Raw genomic sequence first — 15,910 nt, forward strand, 5'->3', positions numbered from 1 at the left:
GTTCAGATAAAACAAAGGGGATTAAGGGATCCAATTCCTTGCGCTGGAAGAAGCATAGGACCCGTGGATCGTCCCCCTCGACCGGGGGATTCAGATTCACTGTATCCACATTTGTGACTGGGTCCGGAGGCTGAGAAGACGGATCTGGAAGGTTAAGGTCCCCCTGAACATTCTGAACCCAATTAGTGCCCTGATTTGTCCCCTGAGGATCAGGGATTTTGAGTGCTTGCATGGCAGGAGATCTTTGGTGGAGGGTCTGGAAGAGTTTGATCCTGTTGCAAGCTAGCCACATAGGCCTTATGTAAGAAAAGCACAAAATTGGGGGTAAAATGCTGGGGAGTGTTCCTGGGCCCCAGAGCTGGTGGAACCTCCGGCTGAGGGTCAGGGACTGGCAGGGGAAGGTCCACAGGGCTCAAATCCAAAGGGAATGATGAAAATCCAAATTCCTTCCCCGTAGGCTGCTATCCTTCTCTTTAGTCAGCCTTAAAAATATCTTGCCTTTATTATTTTAATTTATTTTTTTTTGGAAGTATACAAGGGGCAGAGGAATTTGTGACCTCTCTGCAAGTAAGGGACCTGAGGCATGGCACTTCTCAGGGGTCCAAGCGGGGGAGAGACTGGACCACCAGTATCACCCCTAACCAGGCACTGGGCCACCGGGAAAAAAAAGGTCCTGGGCTGACAGAGTCAAGGGGAAGAACCCCCCTAGACACTATCGCCACCGTTGCTGCTGTGCTCCGAGGGAGTGAAAGCCTGCGCGATCGGCGCCCAGACCCGTCGGGGTAAGGCCTCCTTGTCTCTCCTTCCCCCGGCGAGCCCAGACACCGATCTCGCCTCCAGCCAGCCGCGCCGCCCACCCTCGCGGCTCTGGGACCCGCCCACCACCCAGGGGACATCCAATTAGCAGCGGAGAGGGAGGTTTAAATTTTAAGACCTGCAGGCGCCGCTTCAGACTGTACCGGACCTCCGCTGACACTATCGCCACCGTTGCTGCTGTGCTCCGAGGGAGTGAAAGCCTGCGCGATCGGCGCCCAGACCCGTCGGGGTAAGGCCTCCTTGTCTCTCCTTCCCCCGGCGAGCCCAGACACCGATCTCGCCTCCAGCCAGCCGCGCCGCCCACCCTCGCGGCTCTGGGACCCGCCCACCACCCAGGGGACATCCAATTAGCAGCGGAGAGGGAGGTTTAAATTTTAAGACCTGCAGGCGCCGCTTCAGACTGTACCGGACCTCCGCTGACACTATCGCCACCGTTGCTGCTGTGCTCCGAGGGAGTGAAAGCCTGCGCGATCGGCGCCCAGACCCGTCGGGGTAAGGCCTCCTTGTCTCTCCTTCCCCCGGCGAGCCCAGACACCGATCTCGCCTCCAGCCAGCCGCGCCGCCCACCCTCGCGGCTCTGGGACCCGCCCACCACCCAGGGGACATCCAATTAGCAGCGGAGAGGGAGGTTTAAATTTTAAGACCTGCAGGCGCCGCTTCAGACTGTACCGGACCTCCGCTGACACTATCGCCACCGTTGCTGCTGTGCTCCGAGGGAGTGAAAGCCTGCGCGATCGGCGCCCAGACCCGTCGGGGTAAGGCCTCCTTGTCTCTCCTTCCCCCGGCGAGCCCAGACACCGATCTCGCCTCCAGCCAGCCGCGCCGCCCACCCTCGCGGCTCTGGGACCCGCCCACCACCCAGGGGACATCCAATTAGCAGCGGAGAGGGAGGTTTAAATTTTAAGACCTGCAGGCGCCGCGCGCCAGCGTCGCGCGCCGAAGGAGCGCGACAAAGGGGCTTGCCCCTTTGTGCGCCCCTTCGTGCAGCCTCTGAGTCTCAAGAAGAAGTAGATAATAGAAAAAAAAAAAAAAAAAAAAAAAAAAAAAAAGGTAAAAGTAAGAAGGATATTCATCTCCTGACTTCAACCTCAGCCATCCCCTCCTTCGGCTGCTAATCTCTCGACTACAAAGCAAATGCACCCGCCCTCCTTTTGACCAGGGACCCTCTCTGCGTCACATTCCTCTTTCAGATACCCATAAACAAACAAACCTCCAGCATCCATCAATAGGACTACACTCAACCTCCAGCTTCTTCACTCGGACTACACTCAACCTCCAGCTTCTTCACTCGGACTACACTCAACCTCCAGCTTCTTCACTCGGACTACACTCAACCTCCAGCTTCTTCACTCGGACTACACTCAACCTCCAGCTTCTTCACTCGGACTACACTCAACCTCCAGCTTCTTCACTCGAACCGCACTCAATCTCTATCATCCATCACTCGGACCGTACTCAACCTCCAGCTTCTTCACTCGGACTACTCTCTATCTCTATCATCCATCACTCGGACTACACTCAAACTCCAGCTTCCTTCACTCGAACCGCACTCAATCTCTACCATCCATCATTCGGACTACACTCAAACTCCAGCTTACTTCACTCGGTCCTCTCTCAACCTCAACCTCCAGCATCCATCACTCGGACCACCCTTTGTGCAGCCCCTGAGAACAGAACCTGCTTCATTGGCCACGTCATTCTCCTTTCATATCTTGTAAAGATCTCAGCGTTTCACCCTCAAAACTTTAGGTTTACATAGGCAACAAGAGTCAAGACAGCTGAGTCAACATCAACAACCAACATGCTAACTGGTTTCCCAATCCCCTTACATCACCATTTTTGCCATGGTTCATACTCCATTCCTATCATCAGGAAACAACGCAATCATCAAACTAAACCTCTACCACAACATTACAACCGCCAACAAAGGCTAATTCCAATTATGATTTCACCTATCACTCAATTCCTGGGCCTTTCTCTTCTATCCCTAACACTTTTCAACGCACAATCGCTTTCGAAAAAAACTCACATCTTAAATGATTACCTTACAGAAGTAAACCCAGATATCTGTGCAATCACAGAAACATGGCTTAAACCCACAGATATAGCTCTTTTAAACCAACTACCTACTCAACTTTACAATTTTTTTTCCATCCCTAGACTCAAAAGAAAGGGAGGAGGTCTGTTCCTAGCATCCAAGAAAGAGCTAGGTTTCACTTTACAATATTCAAACATCACATCGAACATAGAGTTTGCAGTTTTTAAATCCGAGCATCTACAAATTGGCCTAATCTACGCTCCTCCTGGAACTATAGACTCTGACCCCTCTCCGGTCATTGAACTTACCGCCAAATATTTCAACCCAGATAAACCTGCCATTTTATTGGGAGATTTCAACATACATGTCGATGCTTCACCACAAACAGCAAACTGTGTTACCCTACTTTCATCACTCAGCTATATGGGTTTCACACAAATAATAAAAAGCCCAACCCATAAAGCAGGCCACACGTTGGACCTTATTTTCATTAATCAGTGTATCTTGCCCCCTGATTCACCCTCTTGTTCTCCTGTCCCTTGGACGGACCATCAAATTATCAACACGACACTCAAGCTCTCAGGACATCTTCCCACTTCATTCCCAAAAACCACTATCCAATTTAGGAAACCCTGTTCCACAGACCTTCTTAGCAACCATCTCTCTAATGAATTATCTCAACTTGATCTCTCCAACGCTTCTACAGCCATATCTTCATGGTGCAACATCACCAATAAAATTGCAGATCTAACCTGTCCTTCAATCACCAAAGTAGTACAACCTTCGCCTGACAACAGAAAACCCTGGTTCACCACTGAATTGAAGCTGCTTAAACAAAAACTAAGAAATAAAGAACACACATGGAGAAAAAACCCATCCCCCACAACATTAGCTGTATACAAAACCACTCTCAATGCCTACAGGATCAACATTCTTAAAACTAAGAGAGACTTTTCTCTAAAAAAATACATCATTTCATCTTTGATTCGAAAGCACTCTTCTCCTACGTTTCTGCCCTCACTAAACCAACCCCTCCTACCATCCCAGATGATCAAGCTCTCAACAAAGCCTCCGAACTAGCTGAATACTTCAAGGAAAAAATTGATAAATTGACTGTTTCTTTCTCTTCATCTAGTTCTTCTCCATCTCCACCTAATACTCCACCAAAACTAAATACGACTCTAGAAACTTTTGAAACCACATCAGCTCTTGAGATCGAAAATATTCTCAAGAAAATGAAACCATCCTCTCATCCCTTAGACACAATTCCAAACAACCTCCTCATTGCTATAAGGAATACCATTTCAAAGCCAATTGCCGATATCATTAATTGCTCTCTTTCCCAAGGTCTAGTTCCTGACCAACTTAAACTAGCAATTCTTAAACCTCTTCTTAAAAAACCAAATCTTCCGGCCACAGATCCAGCTAACTTCCGCCCAATAGCCAATTTGCCAATGATCGCCAAAATTATGGAAAAGATAGTCAATAGACAACTATCAGAGTACCTGGAAGAAAACTACATTCTTGCACCTTCCCAGTACGGTTTTCGTAAATCGTTAAGCACTGAATCCCTACTTATCTCTCTCACAGACAATATTCTAACTAATATGGATAAAAAACAACCTCACCTCCTTATTCTTTTAGATCTCTCTGCGGCTTTTGACACTGTCAACCATTCATCTTTATTACAAGGTCTGATAGACATAGGCATTAAGGGAACAGTACTCAGCTGGTTCAAGTCCTTCCTGGTTAATAGACAATTCAAGGTAAAGATAAACAACAAAGAATCACACCCGGTCCCAGCAAATCAAGGAGTCCCTCAAGGTTCCTCCCTCTCTCCAACCCTTTTCAACATTTACCTTCTCCCTCTCTGTCGTCTTCTTAATAATCTAAACCTAACACACTACATTTACGCGGATGACATCCAAATACTCATCCCAATCTCAGAATCCCTACACAAAACCTTGATTCACTGGAATAATTGCTTGCAACTAATCAATCATCTTCTATCCAGTCTCAGCCTTATTCTCAACAACAACAAAACCGAGATCTTAATTATCAATCATGACGTTAATAACAATCTAATATACCCAGCTGTCCCACTCATTTCTACCACTCCTATAATTAATCACTCACCATATGTACGTGATCTAGGCGTCATGATAGATAATCAGCTTAACTTCAAAAAATTTATAAGCACCACCACTAAAGACTGCTTCTATAAACTTCTTGTCCTGAGAAAATTGAAACCACTTCTCCACTTCAATGATTTTCGGATGGTTCTACAAGCCATTATTCTAACAAAAATCGATTATTGCAACTCGCTCCTTTTTGGTCTCCCTACCTCATCCATCAAACCCCTCCAGATGATTCAAAACTCTGCAGCTAGAATCCTTACCAATACAAATAAAAGAGACCATATAACCCCCATACTAAAACTCCTCCACTGGCTGCCTATTAAGCAAAGGATTCTCTATAAAGTATACACAGCAATTCATAAATCTATTTACAACATATCCCCACTCCACTTAAGTACCCAACTTCGTTTTCACTCTTCATCTAGACCTATCAGAGGAGCTTATAAAGGCACACTCTTTGTTCCTTCAACAATATCCTTACATCAGAAACGTACCATCTCTTTAGCAGGACCCGTCCAATGGAACATGCTCCCGCCAGACATCCGTCTTGAGATCTGCTTCGCTTCCTTCAAAAAGAAAATTAAAACCTGGCTCTTTAGCCAAGCTTTTCCAGAACTTTGATTATTTTTTACCTCCAGCTATCAAGTTTTTCTCACCATCGCAATCCCTTCTGCAGATCACATTTATCTTAGACAATTACGCCTTATTTTATGATTTGGTTTCTCAAAGAGACTATACAATTTTCTCAATGTTATTTTTCGAACCTGTTTTCCATGTTTTCCAAGTTCTATAACCTTGTTATATGTACCGCCTCTTGGCGTAATTTTTATGTTTCAATGTAAACCGATGTGATCTGTATTTTAATACAGGAACACCGGTATATAAAAATCTAAAAATAAATAAATAAATAAATAAAGAGCGAGCGCTAGGAGAGAGGGGGAGCTGAAAAACCCCTTCTCCAATCGTAAGAAAAAATAGCTTTTTTTTTTGTAAATACTTGCCCTAGACCGCTTAGCCATCCAGACCTCCTCATCGGAGGCAGATCGACGGGGCTCAAATCTGGTGGGGAATGAGAGAAAACAAAGTCCCCTCCTTCCTCAGGCAACGAATTTGGTGCAGGCTCTGAGGAACAAAATGGCCGCCGTTCCCGCAGTGTGGTGAGATGGGGCCTGCCTGCAGGAGCGACTGCTAGAACGCAATTGGGACACCTGCCACCCCGATGCCGAAGAGGAACCCTCTCTGCCGGGTAAGCACACCGAACATAGCCCATCGCGGGAGAGACGGGAAGCAGGCTCCCCGCAGGCAATGCAAAAATGGAGAACGAGGCATTGGAGCGAGCGGAGGGGTGGGGGGTGGGAGGGAACTGTCAGTGGAGACAGAACAAACCTGCGCCAGGCTGAGAGTAGGAGAAAAAGTAAAACTTCTTACAAAACTGCTCCTTCCCCCTAGTCTGGTTTTTCTTCATGCTTCTATTTCTTTTTTTTTTACTTTATTTGCAGCAAACACAGAGGAATGTGCCTTCTCTATGTAAGTGGACCCGAGGCATTAACCATCTCAGGGATCCTCAACGGGGGAGGGATTGGACCGCCAATATCGCCCCGGAGCCAGGCAGCAGGTCACCAGGAAAGAAATCCTAGGCTGAAAAAATTCAAGGGGAAAAACCCCCCCTAGGATTTAAAATTGTCTCAAGGAGGCGTATAAGAGTGAACACTGAGGGAGAAAGGCAGCTCACGGCCACCTTCCCCTGAAATGGTAAATTAGAATTTTCAAATAAATGTAGTACTTGCTTGATCCAGAAAGGAAAGATGAGGGAAAGAAACTTCCTCAAAGATAGGAATATATGAAAAAAATGGGAACCACAGGTTCTGCCACCTTCATCTGCTGGAGAAATACTGAAGGGACGCAGGGTGAGCACTGTCCTGATACAGGATACCCTTTGAGTTTTTCTCTGTCTCCATCTGCTGGAAAGGAGGCTCAACCCACTGTCTGGACTGATATGGGTACGTACAGGGAATGTCTGTATATGCTTCTCCAGGATATTCTACTGCTCTCAGGATTTGGCAAAAATAAGCAGATAAATGGTGCTTTTCACAATATCGCAATAGCGCCACTTTACATACCATAATGCTGAATTATATTGCAACATATTTGCTCCAAACTCACTTAATGATGCATGGAAAGAATTTCTATCTTTCAGTAGAACACTAGATAAGAATTAACCAAGAATGTATGGAAAAATTTCTTGTTATCAAATCAGAAGCCAAAATTGTTATTACTAAAAAGATCAAATGGGAGTGCTTTTTTCATCCCCAAACTAACTCATCTACCAGAAGGGTGGAAAGTTCAAACTCCATTTATCCTGAGCAATGATTCCAAGTGTGCTAGCTGCACTTGGACCCTATAACTGCTGTGCTGAACTAAAACTCATGCTGGATTATTACGAAAGAAAATATTCATCAGCTTGGTCCTCACTCCAGTGAAAAGCGGAAAGAGGGATAATATTTCCACCCTTTCTGGATTTTGCATTCTTCTCTCTTGGAGAGTGATAGTTTTAACATGAAAATGGCATGGGTCAACTAGCCCAGATAAAGAGCAAAGATTTTAAACACAGATAGAGGGGTTCACAGCAAGGGTTCATTTACAGAATAGGGCTGCCAAGGGATTCTTACCTGAGCACCATCCCCAGCTCCCTGCAGGGTACAGTCTCATAGGTTACACACACCTGGAATACAGCACAAACCATCTGTATGGTGCCTAGTACTAAATACAAATCTTGCTTAGATTGACTCCTGGATTTATTCTCTGCTTCATGTTTTACAAAAATAATCATCAAGAACAGAAGGATGGCTCTTTACAGCCACTGTTCCCCACATTCTTCCAGAGGTACAACCTTATGAAAATACAGCACCGTCCCCTGCAAGAAGTAAAGTACTGACAATAACAAGGAAAAGGAGGCGAGGGGGATTTCAAATCACCTCTTTAAACTGAAATGTAACCAAATTTTCAGTTTTTAAACAACTTGAGTCTCTGTCTGGATGGAAGGCTGATGATCACGTGATCTACATCTCTAAATCTCTAGCAGGTCCAAATGGTGCTTTTCGGATGGGGATTCCTTTCTCTATAGGAGGCAATTATCAATAGCCAATGCCCAATGCAAATAGTTTGTCCTTAGTGATAGAAGAGGGGTGATAATTTTGAAGCAACTAAGAAATGATAAAAGCTAAGATTGCCAACAACTTACAGGCAGCAACCAGCTGTCATCCAAGAAACTGGAGTTCTGAAAAACACACACAAAACAGTCTGTTTAATTAAAGGAAGAAGAAAAGCTATGTTGAAGTGCTATCTCAAAATATTTCATTACCTCTAAATCCAAAGAGAAATTAATTTCTGTCACCACCAGCATCATGGACAGGAATGGCTCTGTAAGTAAAAAGGACAAAGGCATCATGTACGTCAACTTCCTTCAGTTCACATATTTACCCTCTTTATTTAATGCAGAAACATTATTAGTGAACAATATGGTCCCATTCCGCAATCATTTTTCACTTGGCAAGGCAGGGCAGGAAAAATCTGGGTGCCAGGCACCTAAAACTTGGGGCCTGGAGCCCAACAGTATAGAGGTTGGTGGAACCAGGACCAGATAGAGGAAATTGTGGTGGTTGCTACTGGTGGGGCAGGCCAGCGAGAGGAAGTTATCATGTCAGCTGAAACTGGCAGGGCTCAAAAGAGATGGGAGAAGCTGCCGCCAGCTGAGAAGAATAGCGACTGGTAAGAGGGGAAGAAACTATGAGAGAGGTGGGATCGGAGTGGAAAAGTACCTGGAAGGAAGGAAAAAGGGGGACAGTAAATAAAAACTAAACAGAAATAAAGAGCAAAATAGACAAAAGCAAAAAATCCTATTTCCCTGGCTCCTAAAAATGTTTGGCTTGTGTCTAAATCTTCTAAATATTTTTTTCAATCCCGGTCAACAATGATAAAAAAATTCCAAAACACACATTCAGGTGATCAAGCACATACAAGGAATTTAATTAAAAATACTACCCATGAAATCTTCATTTCCCATCACAGAGATCAACGGATCATACCACTAAAAAAATCCAAAAGAACACAATGAAAGCCGTAAAACATAACTAAAATTATTTTTTTGAGGGTTTTGTATGTCATCTAATAGAGGATCTCTTTTCCTCTAAATATCTCTTTCTATTTTTGTGGCTGCCCTTATAGCTGAAATTTTAAATACTTCATTAATCTTAAATGTTATTCTACATTTTTATCCCTTAATGTCTTCTTATCAGCAGCTAGGAGCCTTCATGTACAGTCTTCAGAAATGTTACTTCTTACAGCTTCTTTCTCTCCTACTGAACTCCAACTACTAAGACTGTATCTATGTTTATCTCATGAGAGGGCAGAAAAACAGGATTCCTTAGATCCCTACCAAGAACTTTTTCCATGTTATGTGAACAAGCAAACCAGGTGTCCCTTTTAACCCAGTGCCTAACGCTCCATGTCACAGACAGTGAGTAGTACACTTCTGGGCCAAGAAGATGGCCAACTTCTTTCCTTAAGAGATACAAACAGGTCATTTTTTCAGGCTATCCACGATGAATATGGATGAAATGGATTTGCATGCACTACCTCCATTGTATGCAAATATATCACTTGCATTCACTGTGGATAATCTGAAATGCAGGCCTGTTTGTGACTCCTGAATACAAGTCTTGGCTATCCCTTATCAAGGGGAAAATTTCCTAGTACTGCAGTATATAATAGTTTCACCAACCCACTGGGCCAGCCCCTATGTTTATTTCAGTGAAATGCATTTAGATGAATCTGTAGACTGCAAGATTATTTCATATTATTTATTTATTTATTTATTTATTTAGAACTTTTCTATACCGACTTTCCAGTAACAGAATTACTGATCAATTCGGTTTACAATTTGAACAATAACAACAGTGACAAGTAAATGTCTTACAAGGAACATTAGGGTTGCCACCTCATTCCAGGCCTGATTTTGCTCCATGGCATGTATGGATTTGTAGTTCTGATTTTCCCATTGATTTCCCTAAGAAAATGGGAATTACAAATCTGTGCATGCAATAGGGACAAAACCAGGACTGGACCAACCTGTTTAGTTGACCTGGGGTGCAGTAAAAGTCCTATTTCATGTACATATTTTAAGTAGAACTGCAGATCATAGAAAGCTCTCCCACCTCCAGCAGCTTAGGGGTGTGGACCAGATGCTGAATGGCAGTTGCCAGTAACTTCTTTTTCAATGCCAGCCGCAGGAAGAATCGCCCTCGTCCCTGCACTGTCAGCAACTTCTTGCAGGAATTGGCCCTCTCAATCATGACTGACAGCTGTGTAAGCCTGTACAAGAGAAGAAATGAAAGAAGAAATAAAAAGGAGGCTAGCTTTGGCTGAAACATATCAACATTTACCCATTCACTTACTGTGCACAAAAGCCCATATAGCAAATCCTAGTACTGTAATTATACTTGGTACTGGTTTAAATGGATAACTTAAAACTTGTCTCTCCCTCAATCAGATTCAGACGTGCCGAGTATTATTTCCTTATTTATTTACAAAAATGTATATTCAGCCTCTTCATCAGATATACTCTCATGTTACTGTGTCACACACAGGGGCTGATGCAATACAATGCGCTCAGCCAAGCACACTGTATAACCCGCAGTTGGATGTGGGTTGAATAGGCGCTAATCAATCCCCTAATGCAATAAGGGGATTAGTGCCTATTCAACACGCGGAGTGAATCTAATGGCGCTCATCACATGCAAATGCATGTGAATGAGGCTATTAAGCATTCACTCCAATGCAAAAAAAAAAAATGTGCGTCTCGGACACACATTTAGCAATCATCTATTAACGCCTGCCTGGAGCAGATGTTAATAGCTGAGCGCATTTAAAACAAGTACAGAAAAGTAGAAAAAACTGCTTTTCTGTACTTCCTCCTACTTAATATTGTTGCAATATTAAGTAGGAGGAAAATCTTAAAGAAACAAGTTAAAAAAAAAAACCAACCCTTGACAGTCGGGTGCAGGAAATGGATGCTCAACTGACAAGCGACCGTCCTGAACCCCTGGCGTTGGTTTTCCTAACCGGCAGACGGCCGAGTTAGGAAAACTGATCAGGTTCTTGTTAGCAAGGAGGTGCTAGGGGCAAGCGACCCTAGCGTTTCCTTGCTAACGTGACTCCCTAATTTAAATATTGCATGGCGCCCCCCCTTGGGGGCACGTTACGAAAGCGAGCACTGACTGTTCAGCGCCCGCTTTCTACGCACATTTATTGCATAGGCCCCACAGAATTTTAATCTTCAAAAAAAAACAACTTCCTGCATTAAACTTTAAAAATGAAAGTATGAAAGTTGAACTTTGCTGCCCATGATCTTTCATAGACACTGCTCTGTAAATGCCTCCCATCTCATCTCCACTGGCTCACTACAGACACACCCTGCAGAGAAACTCTCCTATTCGCAGTGCTTCACCGTCTCGCCTCCCAGTAAGTTCTGGTGTTTACCTATATCCCAAGCTACTGTCTCTGATATTAATCCCCAGCTTAAGCGTCACCTTTCTGTCTTGCTACATCCATTCCTTTTCTCTCCTTGCCCCCACCTCCTTCTCCATTCTTCTTGTTGCTTCACTACCTAGTCTTAAAAGCCGATGTCAAATCTTTCCTTTTCTGCAAAACTTTGTCTTACAATTATTTTTCCTCAACTCCTACTCTCTGTTCAATTGTGCTGTTTATGTAACACTACACAGGACCTTAGAAATGAAATGTTTTATAAATAAACAATAAGTAAAGGATTATAGCTTTGATTATAACTTGATACCTTTCTTTAACAATATGGTATACTATTCTTTTCTTACCCCATTCCACTCAACAAATGACAATTTAATTTCCAAAGATCCTTTGAAATAGATGTGATGCTATTTCCAAGAGTGTGAGGATGCAGAAAGAATGGGCATTTCCTGACATATTGGACAGTCTTGTGCTTTTATTGTAAGTTACAAATAGCTGTATATTCACTGCCTCCATTCCAGGAGACAGTGAATATACCACTTACCTGCCACACATATCCTGCTGAGAAAGTTGTTCCAACCAGTGCCAGTAATCTCGTTTCTTGAAACCCAGAACTGATTCTGAAAAGAAAATGTAATATTTCCTCTGTAGATGGTCACTGACAAGTGACACCAGTACATGATTTTTTTTTACAGGACTCTTGAAAAGATATACAGGACTGATATTCCTGAGGCTCACTTGTAATTCTCTTTCAGTGCTCTCTGCAATTCAGTTTTATATACAGCTACTTAATTTCTAAATTCATTGCAGCTGCCATTTTCTTTCCCAATGTAAACGGTACCCATTGGTCGTGTTACCAGTAAGTCCTGGGTAATTCATGTTCAGTGGGTCAGTTTAAGTTAGTAATTAGGGGGAGGCACCATTCATACACAGTCCCTCCCTTTGAGGGGGCTGGCATGGCCATTCCCTTCCAGAGGTTTTATAGCAGCTCTCTGTAGAGAGCTCAAGGGGCAGTATATCTTCATTTTTGGAGGTGTCTGGAGGTTTTGCTTAAGTTTGGATTTTTGGGCCTACTCTGGGGCTCCAGCAAACCCTGCTGGTTGTCTGTGAGTTGGGTCTGGGGGTCTGCTTTTTCCTTTCCATTCCCTGGTAGGTAAGGGCTGTATCCCGGGAATATTTTGGGCTTAAATACTTTAATTTGTAGGAGCCCTGTGAGACACCTGGGCCTTTCTTGGATTCAGGGCACGGGGATCCCTGTATCCGAGATGCCCAGGGATAGGGAAGACCTGCCTTTGAGGTGATGACCCGCTGCAGGGATAAAACTCCAGTGTTTGCATCATTTTTGGGATAATACCTTGCTTTTGAAGATCTGGGAGGAAGGTTTGGCTGCCCCTTTTCCTTCCCATCTAAGATGCATGAAGCTGCTGTTCCAGCTTGTATCCCACTCATCTAAAAACCTAGAAGACCAACTAACTGTGAGTAAAAAGAACTTTAAAATCATTGAGGATATCAATCCAGAATCTTCATACCCTAGGGAGAGAAAGAATTTCTCTCTCTGTGCAGAGAGTATAGCTTTATATTTTTCGCCAGTTTGGAAGGGTTTTCCTGCCCATCTAATGGATATTCTGCCCACCCTGGGACTCTATTTTTCCAATCCCTGGAGGACAGAAGTTTCCCTGGTTCTGGTGCCAGAGATTCCTGCACAGATTGAGGAAAGAGAATGTAAAAGTAAAAGACTCTGTGGAGCTGTGGATTAAGTTGTTGTGCCTTTCTTCACCAAATTTATTTATTTATTTATTTATTTATTTGTGTTTTTCTATACCGGCATTCACGGGAGTACGTATCATGTCAGTTTACATAAAACAAGGGGTGATCAATACATTATAACTACATAACTAAAACATAAGAGTATACATTACAGGAGTATAAACAAGTGCACGGAAGAGAAAGTTACAATAAAACAGGGGTTATTCTAACTGGGATTAGAGTTAAAGGAAAGATAAACAAGTTTAACAAGAAGTAAAACATTGTAGTGATTGGTTTGTAGTGTCTGATTCAGTTAGAAGATAATGTTCAATTAAATAATTGTTCTTTTAAATAAATATTTTATTTGATAGAAAATGTTCAGTATTGCTGTATTTGATTTTGCTGCAATTGATGGAAGTGAATCCTTAAGGGTCTGGAAATGCTTTCATGAACAGCCATGTTTTCAGTCTCTTTCTGAAGGTTAGGAGACATGGTTCCTGTCTTAATTCTAAGGGGATTGAGTTCCATAGTGGGGGACCTGCTGTGGAGAAGGCCCGATCTCTCAATGTTATTTGTTGGGTGGTATTATAAAAACTTTATTTTTGGATGCTAACTCAGTGGCTCCAGTGGTTTTAATGGCATACTCAGCACACGTCTTGTCTTACAGATACCCCTCTCCCAGGGATGAGAACAAAGGGTCACTCCTAGCACTCAGGGCCTTGAAAGTAATCTCCCCCTGCACTTGACAAAGGATCTAGGCCTGGTAAGGTTCCAGCCCCAAAGAGTCAAAACAAATTCTTTTATGGCCCCACCCGTGCAGGACAGGCACACCGGGGTGGGGTTACACTAAACATTAGAAATGTGTTATCCCTTTGCCTGCATCAGAATTCGTGTGGGTGTGTGGTAGTGCACAACATTTTTTTTAATTCATTTCAATTTAATAAAATAATAGTATAAAATACAAGTCCAGAAATAAAATACATAACATACAGTAGTTCACCTGAATGTAATCCATTCTGAAGTGCCAAAAAGCAAAATATAAAAAAATTAAATAAATACGAATACAATGAACAATCTGCTCTGACTGACCTGTTCAGCCTCCGCCTCAACAATACAACAATAAAGCTACATCACTGGTCAAATGCCTGTTCACGGTTCCACCCTTTTCTGGAATGTAAGATAATTGGTCTCTAACCAATCTTCTAAAGGTATACTGTTCCAGAGTGAAGACATAAAACAATTAAAAGGCACAATGCCTAGTAATAGTCAACTTGGCAGTGGAAAGGGAAGGAGTGGTTAGAAGAGCTTCCTGCAATGGCCTAAGAGGTTTTGGTATAATGGTTTGTAAACATTTAAAGGCAATTGACAGGGTTTTACATTTAAGTCTGAATAACAGAAGCAATTACTCACGTTTTATCCCTTTCCGAAGGATCATTTCCAAGATCTCACAGAAGGAGGCCAAGTGAGGGCAGGAGTCTGTGATGGGGCTGCTTCCTGCTGCCTGGATGCTCAGGATGCAGGCTACAAAGAGAAATATGCATTTAAAAAAAAAAAGTACCTTACAATATCTGGCAGAAGTGTGGTTTATGAAGTAAATCCCAAGATAGCTATTACTAAACCAAATTATAAATCATAGGAATGCCCAGCCAGTCAGTCAGTTATAGTTAGTAACAGGCAGAGCATTCAAGCAGCAGAATGGTTATAATAAATCGGAGATGTAGAAATTTCTTGGGAGAGTTCCTCAGAGCGCCACATGGCTTCCACATACCACATAACTACACACATCGTTGAATGTTATCTGTACACATAAGAGGATTTTGTGTATTTCATAAAATATATCATGGCATTATTTCATGGAGTTAGTAAACTTTGCGATGGGTGAAACCTTTAACTTGGTCATGTGGCCTTATTGCAGATCACTTACTAAACAAAAGAGATCTGGAGAAGCCATCAAACACAGTCATACTTAAAGCAAAGGAGTTCATTTTCAAAAAGCCACTGAACACCAGGACAACTGTGGTTATCTTTAACTGAATTTTTAGCCAAACCTGTTTTGTTTTTGGGCTGAAAATTATCAGATCTACTATTGACTGGTGAAATTTAGGTCAACTATTTGTGTGTCGGGTTAGTTGCTTAAAATTTAGTAAGTTAGCACTGAAAATTACTGCCAACTGGCTAAATCATAACCCTGCCCTGAAGAATGGCCTTAAAGAGGACCCATTTTTGAGCCAGCTAAATGTTGGCTCTTTGTGCATTCAGCCAGAGGTAAGCAGGGGTGCCTTGAGTCTCATAGAAAATAAAAATGACAGCAGAAAAGGACCATCCTCCTCCTCTGCCACTTAGGGCATGGATTGTGGTACTTTTAACCATGTGGCAGCAAAGGTGTATATGGCCTGAAGCACCTCTGCTCCCCTCCTCCTCTTGCTGGCCTGGTTCAGTACAGGGACAGGAGAGAGAGGAATTAGCTTGTGAGTGCAGGGGGGGATCAGCTAGGTGGAGTGGGATGAAAGAGAGTCTAGGGAATCTGCTTGGTGGAGAGTAAGAAAAGGAATCACCTGGAGGAAAGAGTACAAGAGGATTGGCAAGCCTGGAGGGAGTGAAAGTAAATTGAAAGTGCAAGGGGATCTGGCTG

General features: G+C 43.2%; 1 protein-coding gene across 3 annotated transcripts in view; it reads right to left on the reverse strand.

Moving 5' to 3' along the window:
- The window catches only part of LOC115090877, an 88,363-nt gene that overhangs the window by 71,696 nt on the left and 757 nt on the right, over positions 1–15,910 (reverse strand). For all 3 annotated transcript variants that reach the window (XM_029600490.1, XM_029600489.1, XM_029600491.1), the window contains exons 2-8: positions 14,689–14,799; positions 12,077–12,152; positions 10,206–10,362; positions 9,034–9,079; positions 8,354–8,412; positions 8,234–8,269; positions 7,662–7,714 (exon numbers count right to left, since the gene is read on the reverse strand). In XM_029600490.1, the coding sequence (XP_029456350.1) occupies positions 7,662–7,714; positions 8,234–8,269; positions 8,354–8,412; positions 9,034–9,079; positions 10,206–10,362; positions 12,077–12,152; positions 14,689–14,799 (538 nt within the window). The remainder of the gene's footprint in view (positions 1–7,661; positions 7,715–8,233; positions 8,270–8,353; positions 8,413–9,033; positions 9,080–10,205; positions 10,363–12,076; positions 12,153–14,688; positions 14,800–15,910) is intronic.

The sequence above is a fragment of the Rhinatrema bivittatum genome, chromosome 4 (genome assembly GCF_901001135.1).
Source record: "Rhinatrema bivittatum chromosome 4, aRhiBiv1.1, whole genome shotgun sequence".
Lineage (NCBI taxonomy): Eukaryota > Metazoa > Chordata > Amphibia > Gymnophiona > Rhinatrematidae > Rhinatrema > Rhinatrema bivittatum.